Below are 20,081 nucleotides of genomic sequence, written 5' to 3'. Positions count from 1 at the left end.
GCAGGGTGATAATATTCACCCTTGATGTATTCCTTTCCCAGTTTGTAACCAGTCTGTTGTTCCATGTCTGGTTCTAACTGTTGCTTCTTGACCTGCATGCAGTTTTCTCAGGAGGCAGGTGAGATGGCCTGGTATTCCCATCTCTTTAAGAATTTTCCATAGTTTGTTATGATCCACACAGTCAAAGGCTTTAGCATAGTCAATTAAGCAGAAGTAGGTGTTTTTCTGATATTCTCTTGCTTTTTCTGTGATCCAACAGACTTTGGCAATTGATCTCTGGTTCCTCTGCCTTTTCTAAATCCAGCTTGAACATCTGGGAGTTTTGGTTCACATACTGTTGAAGCCTAGCTTGGAGAATTTTGACCACCACTTTGCTAGCATGTGAAATGAGTGCAGTTGTGTGGTAGTTTGAACATTCTTTTGGCTCTGCCTTTCTTTGGGATTGGAATGAAAACTGACCTTTTCCTGTCCTGTGGCCACTGCTGAGTTTTAAAAATTTGCTTTCATATTGAGTGCAGCACTTCAACATCATCATCTTTTAGGATTTGAAATAGCTCAGCTGGAGTTTCTGGAGAAGGCAATGGCACCCCACTCCAGTACTCTTGCCTGGAAAATCCCATGGATGGAGGAGCCTGGTAGGCTGTAGTCCATGGGGTCGCCGAGAGTTGGACACGACTGAGTGACTTCACTTTCACTTTTCACTTTCATGCATTGGAGAAGGAAATGGCAACCCACTCCAGTGTTCTTGCCTGAAGAATCCCAGGGACGGGGGAGCCTGGTGGGCTGCCATTTATGGGGTCGCACAGAGTCGGACACGACTGAAGTGACTTAGCAGCAGCTGGAATTTCATCACCTCCACTAGCTTTGTTTGTAGTGATGCTTCCTAAGACCCACTTGACTTCAAATCAAAACTACAATGAGATCACCTCACACCAGTCAGAATGGCCATCATCAAAAAGGCTACAAACTATAAATGCTAGAGAGGGTGTGGAGAGAAGAGAACTCGCCTACACTGTTGGAGGGAATGTAAATTGGTGTAACCACTAGGGAGAACAATATGGAAGTTCCATAAGAAACTAAACATAGATATACCATATGATTCAACAATGCCACTCCTGGGCATATATCCAGAGAAAAACATAGTTTTTAAAATGATACATATGCCACAGTGTTCATTTCAGCACAGTTTACAGTAGCCAAGACAAGGAAGCAACTTAAATGTCCATTGACAGAGGAATGAATCAACAAGATGTGATACATATATGCAATAAAATATTGCTCAGCCATAAAGAAGAATGAAATAATGCCATTTGCAACAACATCAATGGACCTGAAGATCATCATATTAAGTAAAGTAAGCCAGACAGAGAAAGACAGATATCATATAATACTGCTCATAGGCAGAATATAAAAACAAATGATACATACAAACTTACTTACAAAATGGAAACAACCTCATAGACTTAGAGAATGAACTTATGGTTACCAGGAATGAAGGGCTGGAGGGAGCGACAGATTGGAAGCTTAGGGCTGAGATTTACACACTGCTACATTTAAAATAGATAACCAACAAGGACCTGCTGTATACCACAGGGAACTCTGCTCACTACTCTGTAATAACCTGAATGGGAAAAGAATTCTAAAAAGAATAGATGCATGTATATGTATAACTGAATCACTCTGCTATACACCTGAAACTAACATTGTTAGTCAACCATACTTTATCTTTGGAGGATAAGATGGAGAGGACCAGACACTTTTTACTTGATATATGTCTCAATCATCTGTGGTTTCAAAAATAAGCACATATTACTTTATAATTAAGGCATCAGTAAAAGTAGTAAAAATTAATTTCAAGATGCTCCTGTGATACTGTTTCTCAAATATATCTAAATAAATTTAAATATGTCTCAATTAAAATTTTTAAAAAGGATTCAGTATTCCATTTACTGCCATACTGAAGACAAGAGGGCCACATGATGATAAATGCAGGCAGCCTATGCAAACTGAGAGAGACCCGCAGCTGACAGTCAACAAGAAAATGAAGCTCTCAGTTCTGAAACCACAGAAATTGAGTCCTTCCAACATCCTGAATGAGTTTGGAAAAAAATTCTCTGTAGAGTCCCCAGAAGAAAATGCAAAGCCCTGCCTACACCCTGATTTTAGCCTGAGCAGAGAATCCAGCCATGCCATACCAGACTTTTAATTTATGGAATAACTGGGTATTTAAGTCACTACAGTTTATGGTAATTTATTATACATCAATAAATTCTTAATGTGAACTGATACTTGGAGAAGAACATTAAATCCCAAAGGCACCAATATCAACTTATTGATGAAGTATGTAAACACAGGCTCAATAATTTTTTCCCTAAGGAGCCTGATCAAACTTTGATCCTAAATGAGGCTCATTTTCCAAGCTTCCAAACAGGTTGCTGAGATCCACAGAGAATGAGATGCATTCACATTATCAGCCAGATGATGGTTTGGAGACAGAAAGCAGTTGCATTTGCCTGGTCCTGAAGACATTATATGTAAATCCACAAATAGATGGATGTTGCTTTCTCCATTGTCTGAACCTTTGTATCCTTCAGGCCAGGGCAAGGATAAGAACACTTATGGCCTAAGAGACCTCCAGGTAGAAGGAAATTGCACAGCAAGTCTTCTCTGTTCTGATGTTTTCATTCCCACCACTACTAAAGTGGAGAGGTATGGGAAGCCACCTGCCCTTCTTAAACAATTCATTGTGATTTTGAGGTAAGATTGGATAAAGGGAATAGGTAGGAGAAATGCAGAATCATATGGGGACAATCTCAGCATGTTCACTAAGTCTGGTGCTGACTTTCTAAAGGGTAAGAGGAAGAGACCCTGATGCTGGGAAAGACTGAAGACAAAAGGAGGAGGGGGTGACAGAGGATGAGATGGTTAGATAATATCACCAACTCATTGGAGATGAATTTGAGCAAACTCCGGGATATAGTGTTGAATAGAGGAGCCTAGTGTGCTGCAATCCATGAAGTCGCAAAGAGTCGGAGATGACTTGGCAGCTGAACAACAAACAAACAAATAACATGAAGGAGAGAGTGAGTTTAGCAGTGAGCACAGTGGGTATCACCTGACTTCTTTGTCTAGGCTTCAGGAATTTCCATAGGAAGTGGTCCCAAGTACCACTCTGGACTCCTTTCCTCTCTTGCTGTATGGCTTTGGCCATCCTAGTCATATCTTCAAAATATTGTTTCTTTATCTCTCCAATGTGAACATTGCTTTAGGCCCCTGCTAGTCAGTCAAGAGGAGGTGAGGAGTTGTAGCTGAGATTTGAAAACATGAAAAGAGTTGTGAGAAGAAAGTTGAAAGATAGGGAGTCATCGCTCGCTGTCCCAGCAGTCACAGTTGAGCCCTGGTGGAACAAGTCTTCAGCCTAGAAACAAAGGATCTAAATCCCTCCCTGATGTAACATTCTTTTCTTATTTCCTCACAGATCACACCACTGTCAATAATGGTTGTGGGAAATGATTCTTCAGTAACTGAGTTCATCCTGGTGGGATTTACAGACCTCACTCAACTCCAGTTACCCCTCTTCTTACTCTTCTTAGTGAACTATATGGTCACTGTGGTAGGGAATTTGAGCTTAATTAATCTGATATACCTGAATGCTCATCTTCATACTCCCATGTATTTCTTCATCTTCAATCTGTCCTTCATAGATCTCTGCCACTCCTTGGTCATTACCCCTAAACTGCTGATGAGCTTTGTGTCAGAGAACACCATCTCCTTTGAAGGATGTATGGCTCAACTGTTTTTTTTCTGTTTCTTTGTCCACTCTGAATGCTATGTGTTGACAGCCATGGCCTATGATCGCTATGTGGCCATCTGTAAGCCCCTTTGGTACACAGTCACTATGTCCCCTCAGGTCTGTTCTCTGCTCATGTTTGGTTCATATGCAATGGGGTTGGCTGGTGCCATGGTCCACACAGGGGACATGGTGAGATTGTCCTTTTGTGATTCCAGCATCATCAATCATTACATGTGTGACATCTTCCCCCTCCTCCAGCTGTCCTGCAGCCGCACTGATGCCAGTGAGCTAGTGGAGTCCGTTGTTGTGAGCACAGTTGTAATAATGTCTAGCTTCATCATTTTTGTTTCTTATGCTTTTATCCTCTCCAATATCCTCCACATCTCATCAGCTCAGGGTTGGTCCAAAGCCTTCAGTACTTGTGGCTCCCACATAATAACTATTGCCCTCTTCTATGGTTCTGGGTTGTTCACACACCTCAAGACCTCTTCAGATGGTTCCATTGACCAGCAGAAGTTCTTATCAGTATTTTATACCAATATAGTCCCCATGTTGAACCCCCTCATCTATAGTCTAAGGAATAAGGATGTCAGACTTGCAGTGAAGAAAACCCTGAGGAGAGGTGCAAACCAAGCAGAACCAGATGTGTGTGTGTGTGTACCCATGCTTTGTGTATGTGTGAATGTGTTTTTCCATAATTTTCTTCAGAACAAAGTTTTTGCCTGAGATCCTTTTTGCTCTCTAATCGTGCCATTTAAACTCGCAAATATTACTCAGTCTCGTGATTGTTCCCAGATCCGTGCTTACTCACTGAATGAGCTTTATCCTTTAACAGTGGACTCAGTTTTATTCCTCCTCTTTTTGAGACCACCTTGCACTTTGCCTTTCCATATCCTTTTCATATATCATCATGAATGTGGAATGTTGACTGATGAGGCCACCCCTCTTTGCTTTCCCTGAAAACAATCTTAATATGGACCTGTGTTTAACCATTTTAGGAATTTCTACTGTATAAGTTATAAATTTTCTAGAATTTCAGAGCTCTTTTAGTCATGTTTTCTATTATACTGCATTTTCAGACTCAGCAAAGCTTAAGTGGTATCTGTGAAATATTTAGGATTAGTCAACAGGGATCACAAGTATTCACTTATAAGGTTAAGTATGAAATGTGTTAGTACCAAGAAGGAGCTGAGAGAAATGAACCTAGTTACTTTAAAGCTAACTTAGTCTGACTTATTATAATAGTAATAGCATCAAGGATATGATATATGTGTATATATGCATGTATTGTGCATGCTCAGTCACTGTATCTGACTCATAATTTTGTTTACACCTCTACCTCATCAAATAGAATTTGACCATCTACTGTTTATTCCTTTCTCCTACACGTGGTTAGACTAGAATCTGACAAAAATAAGTACTGATGAAATTAATAGCTTGAACTTGTTTGATACAGGCTTTCTCTAAAACAAACTAGGAACTTCCCTGGCAGTCCAGTGGTTAAGATTCTGTGTTTCTACTCCAGAGGGTGCAGGTTTGATCCTTGGTTGGGGAACAAAGATCCCTCATGCTGTGCAAAACAAACTAAAAGTTTATGTTTGTAAAAACTTTCCTTTTTTTTCCGGAAATGAGTTTTCTTAAAATCTGTGGCTATAAATCTTCAAAATTGAAAAAAGGTCTATTTTGATACAATAGAAAAAAATGCCATTCTGTTGTCAGTTTGAAGTACAGCCTGTTGCATTTCTGATAAAGCAGGTCTAGCAATGATGGAATCCCTCAGCTTTTGCTTATTCCTGAGTCTATTTTAACATAGGTATCTTTCAAACTGACTAATGCTTCAAGTAACCAGTACTCCTATTTAGAAAGTAACATGTTCCTCCTGAAGAATTTAGATTCCTTTTGGAAAAAAGAACTGCTTGGTTTGGTTACAACATAAATTAGGTAAAGTATGCAATTTTACCTTCAGAAACTTAAGATAAAATAGGGATGTGTGTACTACTTATCATATATATGAAATTTAAAACCTATCTCCAAAATGCAACCTATGTCTACATTAGCTGTTGTTGTTTAGTCACCACGTCGTAGCCCACCAGGCTCCTCTCTCCATGGGATTTCCCAGGCAAGAATACTGGAATGGTTTGCCATTTCCTTCTCTAGGGGATCTTCCCTACACAGGGATAGAACCGTGTCTCCTGCATTGGCAGGCGGATTCTTTACCACTGAGCCACCGGGAAACCCCATGCCTAAGTTAGTAGAAGATAATAAAACCAAGTAAATAAATTAGCTGTGCCTTCAAAGCTACTGTGACATTTTTGGAACACAGAATATATTGGTAAGTGGAGGAAACCCTCCTATACCACTGTTCCAGTCTGAAATGTTTGCTTTTAAGCAGGCTAACTGCACATTGTCATCCTGTGAATTTACTAGTCTTCTGAATTTACTCTTTCCTAAATCCTAAGGCTTACTCATCCTCTAGTTATGACTCAGGAAATGGTACCTCTAAGATAAAAGGCAGATTAAATCAGAGGGCACATAGAATGCTACCGTCTCTGTAAAATCAATAGGATAATATATAGCAAATATATAGTATTAATTTTTAATACACCTATGTAAAAATTTTTGTACAAATGCCCAAAAATGTATTTGATCAGTCTCTTTCTGATAGATAACTAGGTTAATCCAAGTCTTTTGTTATTACCTGAAAAATTGAAATTAATAAACCAATACATAAATTGATAGTCATGTGTAAAAAAATTTAGAGTGCATTTATTAAGCCTAAGAATACATACACACACACACACACATATATATATATGACTATTTAATGACTAGTGTCCAGTTGCCCTAATGGAATATATTTCTTTTAGTGTGTTAAATTGCTTCTTGGTACAAATACCTCCTTCTATACTTTTTTTCATGATGCTGGGGCTAAGCTTCTGGATATTATTTTTCTACTTTGCCAGCTAGCTTACTGTTTGGTTCCCCCAGTATCCAATACTGCTGCCAGAGATAAAAAGCATCTTGAAAATATGAGGACAGATTGAAACAAGTTAAAGGAAAATGACCTGAATTTTCTTGCATCAGTTTAATCACATGCAAAGAAAAAACAGCAAGTGTTCCACTCCCAAATGTCATATTGAATATTATGTAAATAAACCACTAGCTGGAGTTGAAAATATAAGTTCACTGTTTCAATAAATATGAGAAAACAAATGTGTAGGCATGTATCTTGGAGGATAAGCTTCCATTCACTGTCATGTTGGTAAGATTCACTGCCCAGCTTCCTACTATCAAATCCATGTAGGAGAGAAACACCTCCCCTCTGTCTCTGGGCTCACAGAAAAGAGGCACACTGACCTAGTTGTATGCTTCCACCTGAGAAATTAACCTAAATGGGAATGATGTGAATGCAGTGAGACCGTTGGGAACTATTTTGGTGGCTGCAGCAGTATCCAGGGCCCATGTCAGTTTGTAAAGAGCAGGGGTGTGGCATTGTGTCAAGACTGTTGCTGCTGAAATATGCCCTGCCCCTGGCCTCCAGGTTGCCTTGGTTCTGCCTTTTCTCCAAGTGTAGTTTTACAGTCTCACACCAACTGCCTACAACCTCAGTATTCTTTTTATAAATTCCTAGGGTCACTTGCTTATCAACATAAACCTTGAGAATGGTATTTTCCCCTGCATTCATACATGCCAAATCATGGAAAAACTGGCAAGAAGTATGTACAGTATATGAAAAGTTAAACTGTGAAAACTGGCTTTAAGGTGTTCTGATTCATAAGTAATAATCAAAAGTGATAGTTTTTATAACCTCCTCTGTACCTCACTTATCAAAAGAGGAACTTCCAGCTTCCTTCTCTGGCAAGTAACAATATCATCTTTCCCAATAATGAGTCTTTTTCATGTAACATAAACCTCATCTGCTACAATTTTGGGGTTTTGCCACTAGAAACTGTTAGAGATGAGTTACATGCAAATGTTTCTTATATTAAAAACTATGAGGAAGAGAGTATCAAAAAGACAATTCACCTGGATTGTCTAACTTAACCTACTTTCAAATCATATTCTCAGGATGTTTGGTGATAGCACTGTGGCAGTTTGGTGCTCAGTGAAATTCAGCATAATGTTGGCTTAACTCACTATGGACTGTGGAGCCCACAATGTTTATTTAGGATTAAATATAGAATAGAAGAAAATCAACAAAACAGCAAGAACTCATTGCTCATTGGCTCTCAGCTCCACACTCTTCTCTCCTGTATATTTCCCAGGTTAGAAACTTGTTGCATACATATTAAAAACACCCCTGACATCTTGATACAACGGCAAACAATTTAAACATGCCCTTTGCCCTGGAAGTTCTGATAGTCTGTGGTGGAACCTGACAAACACTTATAGCCACAGGATAATAGGTACATTGGTACCCAAGCATTTAAGATTGCTTAAGAGGCTGGGAGACTTAATGAAAAAAGTAATGTTCAAACAGAGAACAGAAGAAGGAAATGAGTTAACAAAAGTAGAAGTGTGTATTGTTGGAAGAAAAGTGTGGGAACAGGACAAGGAGAGCATATTCAAGAAAGAAAAGCATGAAGATGACAAAGTATGAAGCACTCCAGGGAGAGCATAAGCATGAAGTGGAATTTATATGGCAATTACAAATTAGGATTGAAAGGAAATACAATAAAATGTTAACAGCAATTCATTTGGGATGATGTCTAAGGTGTGGCCTAGAATTTAGGGTAAGGATCTACTCAGTTGCAGCAGAAGCTGTAATATAGTCAGGTGCCCAAAACTTAGGCTGGGCATCAATAGAAGAAGCTAGGGTAAATTGCAGCAGGCCAAAGAGGATGAAGACAGAGATTTAACATAAACCCCCCGAATATTGAGTTTAGGAATAGGGCTAATATCTCTGATTTATGGGCATAAATACCCGTGTTGCCCATTTTGGCTTACTTTCAGCTCAGAAGCTGAAACCAACCTGGATGAGATGAGGCCAGGGTGTGTGTCATACCCGAGCTCACAGCCCCTATTGAGGAAGAGGAATTTCCTCACAGAGCCGGACAGTTAGCAGTGACCACTCCAGGCTTGTAGTGAGGAAGGAGAGTTTATTGAAAATAAATAAACAGACTTCTGACATAGACATCAGAAGAGGGTAAAAAAATACCACCCTCATCCCCCCCCACCCCCACCCCTGGCCACAGTCATGGTTAACTTGAGCAGAGCTTTATATACCTTCTAGTCTGCTACTAACAATAGATTAAAAGAATGCTTCAAGGTTGTAAAAGTTTTACCAGACCCCTTTCCCAGGGCATACATCTTGAGATAACATCAGCACAAGATTGACCAAAAGGAACAAGTTCCTGTTAAGGAGGAAAGAACATGCCTTTGAGCAAGGTATATTATAAATTGGACGAGGCCTGCTACAGAATGTATACTTCCCTAAGGACCTTGGACTACTTATCAACCTGCCTAAAGAATGCTATCTATCAAAATGAATATAGATGACAGCAGAAGACAAACCTCAGAACTTGAGACTGTGTGTTACAGTAAACCATGGAGAGATGCCTCCCTCTCCAGGGTTGCTGCTGCTGCTGCTGCTAAGTCTCTTCAGTCGTGTCCGACTCTGTGCGACCCCATAGACGGCAACCCACCAGGTTCCCCCATCCCTGGGATTCTCCAGGCAAGAACACTGGAGTGGGTTGCCATTTCCTTCTCCAATGCATGAAAGTGAAAAGTGAAAGTGAAGTCGCTCAGTCGTGTCCAACTCATAGCGACCCCATGGACTGCAGCCTACCAAGCTCCCCCGTCCATGGGATTTTCCAGGCAAGAGTACTGGAGTGGGGTGCCATTGCCTTCTCCGTCTCCAGGGTTACTAGCCTGAAAAACTCATGCTGTTTTCGCTATACCTCTGTTATTTAGAAATAGAACACTAAATGAATTCACTGCTCTGATCTTTCTTGCAATGATGATTTTCCTAAATAATTAGTGGTAATAGTCATTGATTGATTAATTCAATCATTCTACAAAAAAATTTTGAACACCTATCATAGTAGATGCTACATGTGACATATAATACAGAACAAAACAGAGTTCCTTACATTCATGAACTCACACTATGGTGAGGAATTGTAGTTATGAAATATCCTGTTTCTCTAATTATGTGAAACAGAAAATAGATCAAAATATGATTAAGAAAAGTCAGTCCATGAAGGAAGCAATTTGGTTTCACTCAGATAAAAGTGACCCTTTTTCATTTGTGATTAATATTGCTTCTTTTTTAAAGGAGAGAAGATTTTGTGTTTTCTGGGGTTTTTTGTTGTTGTTGTTGTTTTTGTTTTGGTATCACCTAATCTGGGAAAGACTAGACATCTCTTCAAGAAAATTAGAGATACCAAGGGAACATTTCATACAAAGATGGGCTTGATAAAGGACAGAAATGATATGAACTTAACAGAAGCAGAAGATATTAAGAAGAGGTGGCAAGAATACACAGAAGAACTGTACAAAAAAGATCTTCATGACCCAGATAATCACGATTGTGTGATCACTCACCTAGAACCAGACATCCTGGAATGTGAAGTCAAGTGGGCCTTAGAAAGCATCACTACGAACAAAACTAGTGGAGGTGATGGAATTCCAGTTGAGCTATTTCAAATCCTGAAAGATGATGCCGTGAAAGTGCTGCACTCAATATGCCAGCAAATTTGGAACACTTAGCAGTGGCCACAGGACTGGAAAAGGTCAGTTTTCATTCCAATCCCAAAAAAGGCAATGCCAAAGAATGCTCAAACTACTGTACAATAGCACTCATCTCACACGCTAGTAAAGTAATGCTCAAAATTCTCCAAGTGAGGCTTCAGCAGTACATGAACCGTAAAGTTCCAGATGTTTAAGCTGGTTTTAGAAAAGGCAGAGGAACCAGAGATCAAATTGCCAACATCCACTGGATCATTGAAAAAGCAAGAGAGTTCCAGAAAAAAACATTTATTTCTGCTTTATTGACTATGCCAAAGCCTTTGACTGTGTGGATCACAATAAACTGTGGAAAATTCTTCAAGAGATGGGAATACCAGACCACCTGACTTGCCTCTAGAGAAATCAATATGCAGGTCAGGAGGCAGCAGTTAGAACTGGACATGGAACAACAGACTGGTTCCAAATAGGAAAAGGAGTACGTCAAGGCTGTATATTGTCACCCTGTTCATTTAACTTATATGCAGAGTACATCATGAGAAACGCTGGGCTGGAAGAAGCACAAGCTGGATTCAAGATTGCCGGGAGAAATATCAATCACCTCAGATATGCAGATGACACCACCTTTATGGCAGAAAGTGAAGAGGAACTCAAAAGCCTCTTGATGAAGGTGAAAGAGGAGAGTGAAAAAGTTGGCTTAAAACTCAACATTCAGAAAACGAAGATCTGGCATCTGGTCCCATCACTTCATGGGAAATAGATGGGGAAACAGTGGAAACCATGTCAGACTTTATTTTTGGGGCCTCCAAAATCACTGCAGATGGTGATTGCAGCCATGAAATTAAAAGACACTTACTCCTTGGAAGGAAAGTTATGACCAACCTAGATAGCATATTGAAAAGCAGACATTACTTTGCCAATAAAGGTCCATCTAGTCAAGGCTATGGTTTTTCCAGTGGTCATGTATGGATGTGAGAGTTGGACTGTGAAGAAAGCTGAGCGCCGAAGAATTGATGCTTTTGAACTGTGGTGTTGGAGAAGACTCTTGAGAGTCCCTTGGACTGCAAGGAGATCCAACCCGTCCATTCTGAAGGAGATCAGTCCTGGGTGTTCTTTGAAATGAATGATGCTAAAGCTGAAACTCCAGTACTTTGGCCACCTCATGCGAAGAGCCGACTCATTGGAAAAGACTCTGATGCTGGGAGGGATTGGTGGCAGGAGGAGCAGGGGACAACAGAGGCTGAGATGGCTGGATGGCATCACTGACTCGATGGATGTGAGTCTGAGTGAACTCTGGGAGTTGGTGATGGACAGGGAGGCCTGGTGTGCTGCGATTCGTGGGGTCGCAAAGAGTCGGACATGACTGAGCGATTGAACTGAACTAAACTGAACTGAATCTTTCCCAAGTATAATCAGAATTACAATTGTAATTACAAATGAAAAGCACCTAATAATTTATTTCATTATGAAAGTTAATGGTAATGGGTGTTTGCCCTATGGAGTTCATGGTGGGGTTTTCTCTGACTTACAGTCTCCTAATAACCATAGAAGAGGAAAAATAAACTCTTAGCTAAGATCACCAAGAAAACCTGCTTGGAAGATTTTGATCTTACAGCACCTGTTTCTGAAACTTTCTCTTCTAAGTAAGATAGACAGTTGGAGGTTAAGACAAAAACCCAATAATATTAAACTCGTTTTACTGGCTTAAAGAACACAGATGAGGGGGAAACCTTTCAGATCTAGGGCTAAGCATAGATATTTAAGACTTGGCATCAAAAGCAGTCTATAAAAGGAAAAACTTGCAAATTTAAACTCACCAAAATTAAATGGTTTGGCTCAGTCAAATACCCTGTTCAAAAGATAAAAAGAAAGGGAGATAGAGATAAAATATTTGCAAGCATAAAATCTCACAAAAATATCAAGATTATATATTTTAAAAAATGCTCAAAATGTAAAGAAGTAGAAAATGTGAAAAAGATATGAATAGACATTTCACTGAAGGTGAGGACGGTCTTAAAGATGTTGAGCATTATCAGTTCAGTTCAGTTCAGTTGCTCAGTCGTGTCCGACTCTTTGCAACCCCATGAACCGCAGCACGCCAGGCCTCCCTGCCCATCACCAACTCCCAGAGTCCACCCAAACCCATATCCATCGAGTCAGTGATGCCATCCAACCATCTCATCCTCTGTCATCCCCTTCTCCTCCTGCCCTCAATCTTTCCCAGCATTGGGGTCTTTTCAAATGAGTCAGCTCTTCGCATCAGGTGGCCAAAGTATTGGAGCTTCAGCTTCAACATCAGCCCTTCCAATGATACAATTAAAACCACAATGAAATAGCATTGCATATTTATCAGAATGACTAAAATGAAAAACAATGACAGCACCAAATGCTGACAGTGATACAGGAAAACTGAAACAATCATAAATTCAGGGTAGGAATATAAAATGTTAAAATCATTCTGGAAAACAATTTGTTAGTTCCTTCTAAAACTGAACATGTGACTACCTAGCAGTTACAACCTTGGGGATGCACCCCAAAGCAAGGAAAACTTATCTTCACACAGAAATGTGGATGAACTATTGACACAGGTAATATTTGAGATGAATTTCAAGGGAATTACACTAAGTGAAAAGAGTTAGTCTCAAAATGTTACATATTGTATTGTTCCATTTAAATGATATTAATTAAGTGAAAAGTAATATAGATAGCATACTAGTGGCTTAAGGGCTAGAGTTAAAAGCTGGGAATGAAGTTTAAGGAGGAAGATAAATGTAACAAATTAAGAACATCACAAGAGATCTTTGTGGTGATAAATCTGTATATTGAAATACTGAGGTATTGAACATACAAACTTACATATGTGACAAAACTTGTATAGAACTATATATATACATATATATGAATGAATCAAAGTAAGACTGAGAAGTCTGAATAAGATCAATGCATTGTATCAGTGTCAATATCCTGGTTGTACTGCTATATTATAGTCTTAAGGTGTTACTATACAGCATCCCTGTATTACTTTAATAACTGCATATGAATCTACTATTTTAAAAGGTTTAATTTTTAAAAAGATAAAAGATACAGGGTTTTATCTCAGAAATAGAAATTAAATCATTTAAGGGAATCTTTTAAATTATATTCTCCTTGAAACTAAAATCTTAAGATATCACCCATTTAGATTAATTTTTTTATTATCTTGAATGTAACTCGAGATGAACAATATCAATGTAATCAACATTGTAGGGCTCCCCTGGTAGCTCAGCTGATAAAGAATCTGCCTGCAATTCAGGAGACCCTGGTTTGATTCCTGAGTCAGGAAAATCCCCTGGAGAAGGTATAGACTACCCACTCCAGTGTTCTTGTGGCTTCCCTGGTGGCCCAGCTGGTAAAGAATCCACCTGCAATGTGGAAGACCTGAGTTTGATCCCTGGGTTTGGAAGATACCCTGGAGAAGGGAACAGCTACCCACTCCAGTATACTTGCCTGGAGAATTCCATAAACAGAGAGGCCTAGTAGACTACAGTGAGGTCACAAAGAGTCAGACATGACTGAGCAACATTGACTTCACTCAGGCAACATTGTACATACTAGAATAGCTTTCTTAAGTTTTAATCTGTCCTTCACACATATTATTATGGGGCATCCTATGTGCATGTTGCTGCTATCTGAATACATTTCACCACAAATAAAGCTACCCAAATACACCAGGGGATTCTGAAGATTCAAGATGGGCCCACTGGGAAGATGGCTGAGCACCAAAATCACAACTATTGAACAGCCATTGACAGGAAGACACTTGAACCCACCAAAAAATAGCCCACATCCAAAGACAAAGGAGAAGCTGCAACAAGACAGGAGGAGGGATGCAATCATGATAAAATCAAATCCTGTACCTTCTGGGTCCAGCAGCCCACAAACTGGAGAACAGTTATACCACCAGAGTTTCTCACTATTGTGAAGGTCCTGAAGCCCACATCAGTTTTTCTCTTACATAGCCTCATCCACCAGAGGGCAGACAATAGAAGCAAGAATTACAATCCTCTCACTGCCAGAATGAAAATCACAATTACAGAAAGTTAATCAAAATGAGAATGCAGAGGATTATGTCCCAGATGAAGGAACAAGATAAAAACCCAGAAAAACAACTAAATGAAGTGGAGATAGGCAACCTTCCAGAAAAGAATTCAGAATAATCATAGTGACAATGATCCATGATCTCAGAAAAAGAATGGAGGCAAAGACTGAGAAGATGCAAGAAATATTTAATAAAGCCCTAGAAGAAATAAAGAACAAAACAAACAGAGATGAGCAATACAATAACTGAATTGAAAACTACACTAGAAGGAATCAACAGCAGAATAACTGAGACAGAAGAATGGATAAGTGACCTGGAATACAGGATGGTGGAAATTACTGCCATGGAACAGAATAAAGAAAAACAATGAAAAGAACTGAAAACAACCTGAGAAACCTCTGGTAAAACACTAAACGGGCCAACATTCACATTATAGGAGGTCTCAGAGGAAGAAGAGAGAAAGGATCCAAGAAAATATTTGAAGTAATAGTAGCTGAAACCTTCCCTAACATGGGAAAGGAAACAGTCAACCAAGTCCAGGAAGTGCAGAGAGTCCCAGGCAAGATAAACTCAAGGAAGAACATCTCAAGACACATAATAATCAAATTGATAAAAATTTAAGACAAAGATAAAATATTAAAAGCAACAAGGGAAAAATAGCAAATAACATACAAGGGAACTCCATAAGGTTAACTTCTCAGGAGAAATTCTACAAGCCAGAAGGTGGCAAGATATATATATATTTAAAGTGATGAAAAGGAAGAACCTACAACCAAGAATACTCTATCCAGCAAGGCTCTCATTCAAATTTGATGGAGAAATCAAAAGCTTTCCAGACAAGCAAAAGTTGAGAGAATTCACCAGATGAGCTTTACAACAAATGCCAAAGGAACTTCTATAAATAGGAAATACAAGAGAAGGAAAAGATCTACAAAAACAAACTCAAAACAATTAAGAGAGTGGTAATAGGATCATACATATCAATAATTACCTTAAATGTAAATGGATTAAATGCACCAACCAAAAGACCTAGACTGGCTGCGTTGGTACAAAAACAAGACCTGTATATGTGCTGTCTACAAGAGACCCACCTCAGACCTAGGGACATACACAGATTGAAAATATGGGGATGGGAGAAGTTGTTCCACACAAATGGAAATCAAAAGAAAGCTGGAATAGCAATACTCATATCAGACAAAATAGACTTTAAAACAAAGACTGTTATAAGAGACAAAAAAAGAACACTACATAATGATCAAGGGATCAATCCAAGAGAAGACATAACAATTGTAAATATATATGCATCTGACATAGGAGCACCTCAATATGTAAGGCAAATTCTAACAACCATAATGGGACAAATTAATGGTAACACAATAATATTGGGGGACTTTGACACCCCACTTTCATCAATGGACAGATCATCCATACAGATAACTAATAAGGAAGCACGGGTCTTAAATGACCCTTTAGGCAAGTTGGACTTAATTGATACTTATAGAGCATCTCATCCAAAAGCAGCAAACTACACATTCTCAAGTGCACATGGAACATTCTCCAGGATTGACCACATACTGGGCCACAGGCAAGCCTTAATAAATTTAAGAAATTTGAAATCATATCAAGCATCTTTTCCGATCACAACTCAATGAGATTAGAAATAAACTATAAGAAAAAAAAACTATAAAAACACAAACACGTGGCAGCCAATCAATATGCTACTAAACAACCAGTGGATCACTGAAGTAATCAAAGAGGAAATCAGAAAATACCTATCTGGGATTTTTTGGTTGTTGTTGGAAAGTGCAATGGTCCAAAACCTATTGGTTGCAGCAAAAGCAGTTCTAAGTGGGAAGTTTATAGAAATACAATCTTATCTCAAGAAACAAGAAAAATCTCAAATAAACAACTTAACCTAACATATAAAACAACAAGATAAAGAAGGAAAAACAAAACCTAAAGTTAGTAGAAGGAAAGAAATTATAAGGATCAGAGCAGAAATAAAGAGACAAAAAATAATTGCAAAGATCAATGAAACTAAAAGCTAGTTCTTTGAAAAGAAATAAAATTGATAAACCTTTAGCCAGACTCATCAAGAAAAAACTGGAGAAGACATAAATCAATAAAATGGGAAATGAAAAAAGAGAAGTTACAAATGACCACAGAATTACAAAGGATCGTGAGGCTACTGCAACCAACTGTATGCCCAGCAAATGGACACCCTGGAATGAATGGACAAATTCTTAGAAAGGTACAGTCTCCCAACACTGAACCAGGAAGAAACAGAAAATATGAACAGACCAATCACAAACACTGAAATTGAAATGGATTAAAAAGCTCCCAACAAACAAGTCCAGGACCTGATGGCTTCACAGGTGAATTCTGTCAAACATTTTGGGGAAGAGTTAATCCCCATCCTTTCGAGACTGTTTCAGAAAACTGCAGAGGAAGGAAAACTTCCAAACTCATTCTATAAGGCCACCATCATCCTGATACCAAAACCAGACAGAGACATCACACGAAAAAAGATGCAGGCCAATATCACTGATGAACATAGATGCAAAAATCCTCAACAAAATACCAGCAATCTGAATTCAACAATACATTAGAAAGAGCATACGTCATGATGAAATGGGATTCATCCCAGGGATGCAAGAATTTTTCAGTGTCCACAAATCAATCAGTGTGATATACCACATCAACAAATCGAAGAATTTATTGGATATGTGAAAAAAGAAAAAAAAATTAAAGTGGCCACCATTCAGAGCAGCAGATGAGTGTGGGGGATGGGAAACAAGGTACCAAGGAAGTGGAATTCTGTGTCAGGGGCTGGTAACAGCCTTGGAGAATGTGGCTGTGCTCCCATAGGCTGGACTATGAGCTCTAGTGAGCGAAGACAGCAGAGAGAAGGTTGCAGGAAGGAGTAGTGTGCTGCCAGTGAGACCACTGGTTCCTGAGCACACCAAGACCTTTCCAGAGACTTCCTGAAGCTCTTGTGGAAATTTCACAGGAGTTGAGTTCCAGCATTAGCTAGTGGAAGTACAAGTAGGTGAAAATGATCTCTTTTAATGAATCATTATTAGTTTTGCAATCTTAGAATCAGAGGTTGTCTAGTACAACTGGCCCCATTCGTGGTAAAATACCTTTTAAGACATTTCTGGCAAATGGTCATTCAGCTTCTTCCTAGTTATTTCTAGTCACAATCACTTGGAAGAAGAGCCAATCAGATTATAAATATCACGAATTTGACAAAATCCCAGCTCTATTAAATGAGTGCAAACCACCTGCAAAACCCACAAACCCTTTAAAATTTGCAAAGCAGTAAAACAATAGTTACTTTTAATTTACAGAATATTAAGTTCCTATAGGAAGAAGGATTCTAATAAAAAAAATTCATAACACTCTTCTTGCCCTCTAGAAATAAATTAACTTGGAGAGGAGACAGATATTCCAAGCACATTGCTGTTAGAGGACCAATAGGTACAGGATTTTTATGGCAAAACCACTACAATATTGTAAAGTAGCCTCCAATTAAAATAAATAAATTTATATTTAAAAATTTAAAAATATTTATATTTGGTTTACAAAAAGTTGTATAAATTTTAATTACAATTGTCATAAATTTCTTAGTGTGGTTTTTAAATACAAAAAAAAGAAAAAGCCAAATCAGTGCAAGAATGGAGACACAACTCACAAGAAAAACTTTTAAACACTGAACCAAGTAGTTCATTTAAGCAACCACCAGGCTGTGCTGGTGACTCAGTGAAGTTGTTTTTTAAAAAAGCAAATTTTGCTTAAAATTTATATTCTGCATCCTCTGAGGCCCTGATGTCTAACCAGAGATTTTACATAACTTCTTATATAAAATTTTCAGTTCATTATTGAAACAAAAACTTTTTTAAATGATGTTTTTAGAGAAAAATTAAAAATTAAATTAAGCAGGTTGAATATATTCAATTTGCAAAAGTTACTGGACACTTACTATGTTGTGTAAGATATGTGTGAGACATGATAATCACAATGTAAATAACATACACAAATATTAACTAATTATTCCAGTGTAATAAATATCTAGAATCTAAACTCCAAGTATTTTTTATTTTCTTTTGTTCACTGCTCTATCGCTAGTACCTGGAATATAGTAGGAGTACAGTAAAAAGTTATATATACAGTGTCATGAACATAAAAACTAGTTTTAAATATTCAGCAATATAATTTATGTTATGTAAAGCAGTATGTATAAACCATTTGATAAAAATTTAAATTTTACAAATCCCAAGACACTGATATATACCTCTTAGTGAAAGTGTTTGTTGCTCAGTCATTTCTGATTCTTTGAGACCCCATGGACTGTAGCCCTCCAGGCTCCACTGTCCACAGAATTCTCCAGGCAAGAATATTGGAGTGGGTTGCCATTCCCTTCTCCAGGGAATCTTCTCGACACAGGGATCAAACCTGGGCCTCCTGCACAGCAGGCAGATTATTTACCATCTGAGCTACAGGGAAGCCTATAAGGAGTAAACTTCTTTGCCATTTTTTGGTATAAATGGTGTCAAGAGGATAAATTCTATCTTTTGTGTATTCTCACCAGAATATTTTATATCACTAAATTGTATTATGACATTATTTGTATATATTTTACTTTCAGTATTCAAAATCATGTGACAACAATTTTTTTTTTTTTTTTACTATACACAATGTCCCTGAAGATTCTGATGTATTACCAAAATGAGGTTGACCCATCCTCCAAGAGAATTATTGTTGAAAACAAAGCAAGGTTAAATATTCTCTTGTAGCTGACTTTTTCCATCCAGCCCTGGAAGCGAACTTTTTAAGAACATGTACAAGTTTCTACTTTGGAATCTAAACCAAAGTAAACTATATTTGGGGCACCAACACTGACTGTCTCCTCTCTTTCATGCTGACTTAGAACCACTTAGAACCATTTCTCCAGATTGTTCGCTCTCTGTTCCTCTCAGATTTCTCTATTTCATATTCCTTTTTTTTTTTTTTTTCACATTCTTTTCTAGAAGCCCATGTTTATTGGTGCAGAAAAGCACAGGAGTTGGAGCCAAGTAAAGTGGAGTTTAAAATAGGATCTGCTACATTCTGGTGACCTTCAGCAGATTCTTAACTCAGAAATTAAGTTTACTCATGTGTTTTAGCCAGGAGAATACACATTATTTCTACCTTTGAAAAAGATTAAAAACAAGTGAAAGTTGCATGGAAAAGTATTCAGTTCACTGTTAGGAAGCTTCTCTGCCACATTTCTTTCATTTTTCAAAGAGGAATAAAAGATCTTCATTTGCACTAGGGAGCTGTTTTGCCCAATTAAGAAAACAAAGAAATTTTATGCTGCAGGTAGCTCTTTGGTCCTTGAACAATACACTATGATTCTTGCTTTTAAAATTATGGAACCCAGAATAAATGTCCAGAACTTGGAAAAAGAAAATAAAAAGAGTTATAAATTGAAATCAATAAGACAGTGAAATGTTACATTTTACCTAATATAGCATGAGATTC

General features: G+C 38.2%; 1 protein-coding gene across 1 annotated transcript; it reads left to right on the top strand.

Moving 5' to 3' along the window:
* The first annotated feature begins 3,493 nt into the window (after positions 1-3,493).
* LOC129654177 (olfactory receptor 143-like) lies at positions 3,494-4,519 on the top strand. The gene is made up of 2 exons (XM_055583727.1): positions 3,494-4,438; positions 4,502-4,519. The coding sequence occupies exons 1-2, from the start codon at positions 3,497-3,499 to the stop codon at positions 4,517-4,519; spliced, it is 960 nt and encodes a 319-aa protein (XP_055439702.1). The 5' UTR covers positions 3,494-3,496.
* The last annotated feature ends 15,562 nt before the right edge of the window (positions 4,520-20,081 follow it).

The sequence above is a fragment of the Bubalus kerabau genome, chromosome 5, assembly GCF_029407905.1.
Source record: "Bubalus kerabau isolate K-KA32 ecotype Philippines breed swamp buffalo chromosome 5, PCC_UOA_SB_1v2, whole genome shotgun sequence".
Taxonomy (NCBI): Eukaryota; Metazoa; Chordata; class Mammalia; order Artiodactyla; family Bovidae; genus Bubalus; species Bubalus kerabau.
Note: the sequence above shows the minus strand (reverse complement) of the source record. Positions and strands in the feature narration are given on the sequence as shown.

Excerpts from the sequence above, each read along its gene's own strand:
- LOC129654177 (XM_055583727.1), top strand. The coding sequence starts at position 3,497 with ATGGTTGTGGGAAATGATTCTTCAGTAACTGAGTTCATCCTGGTGGGA.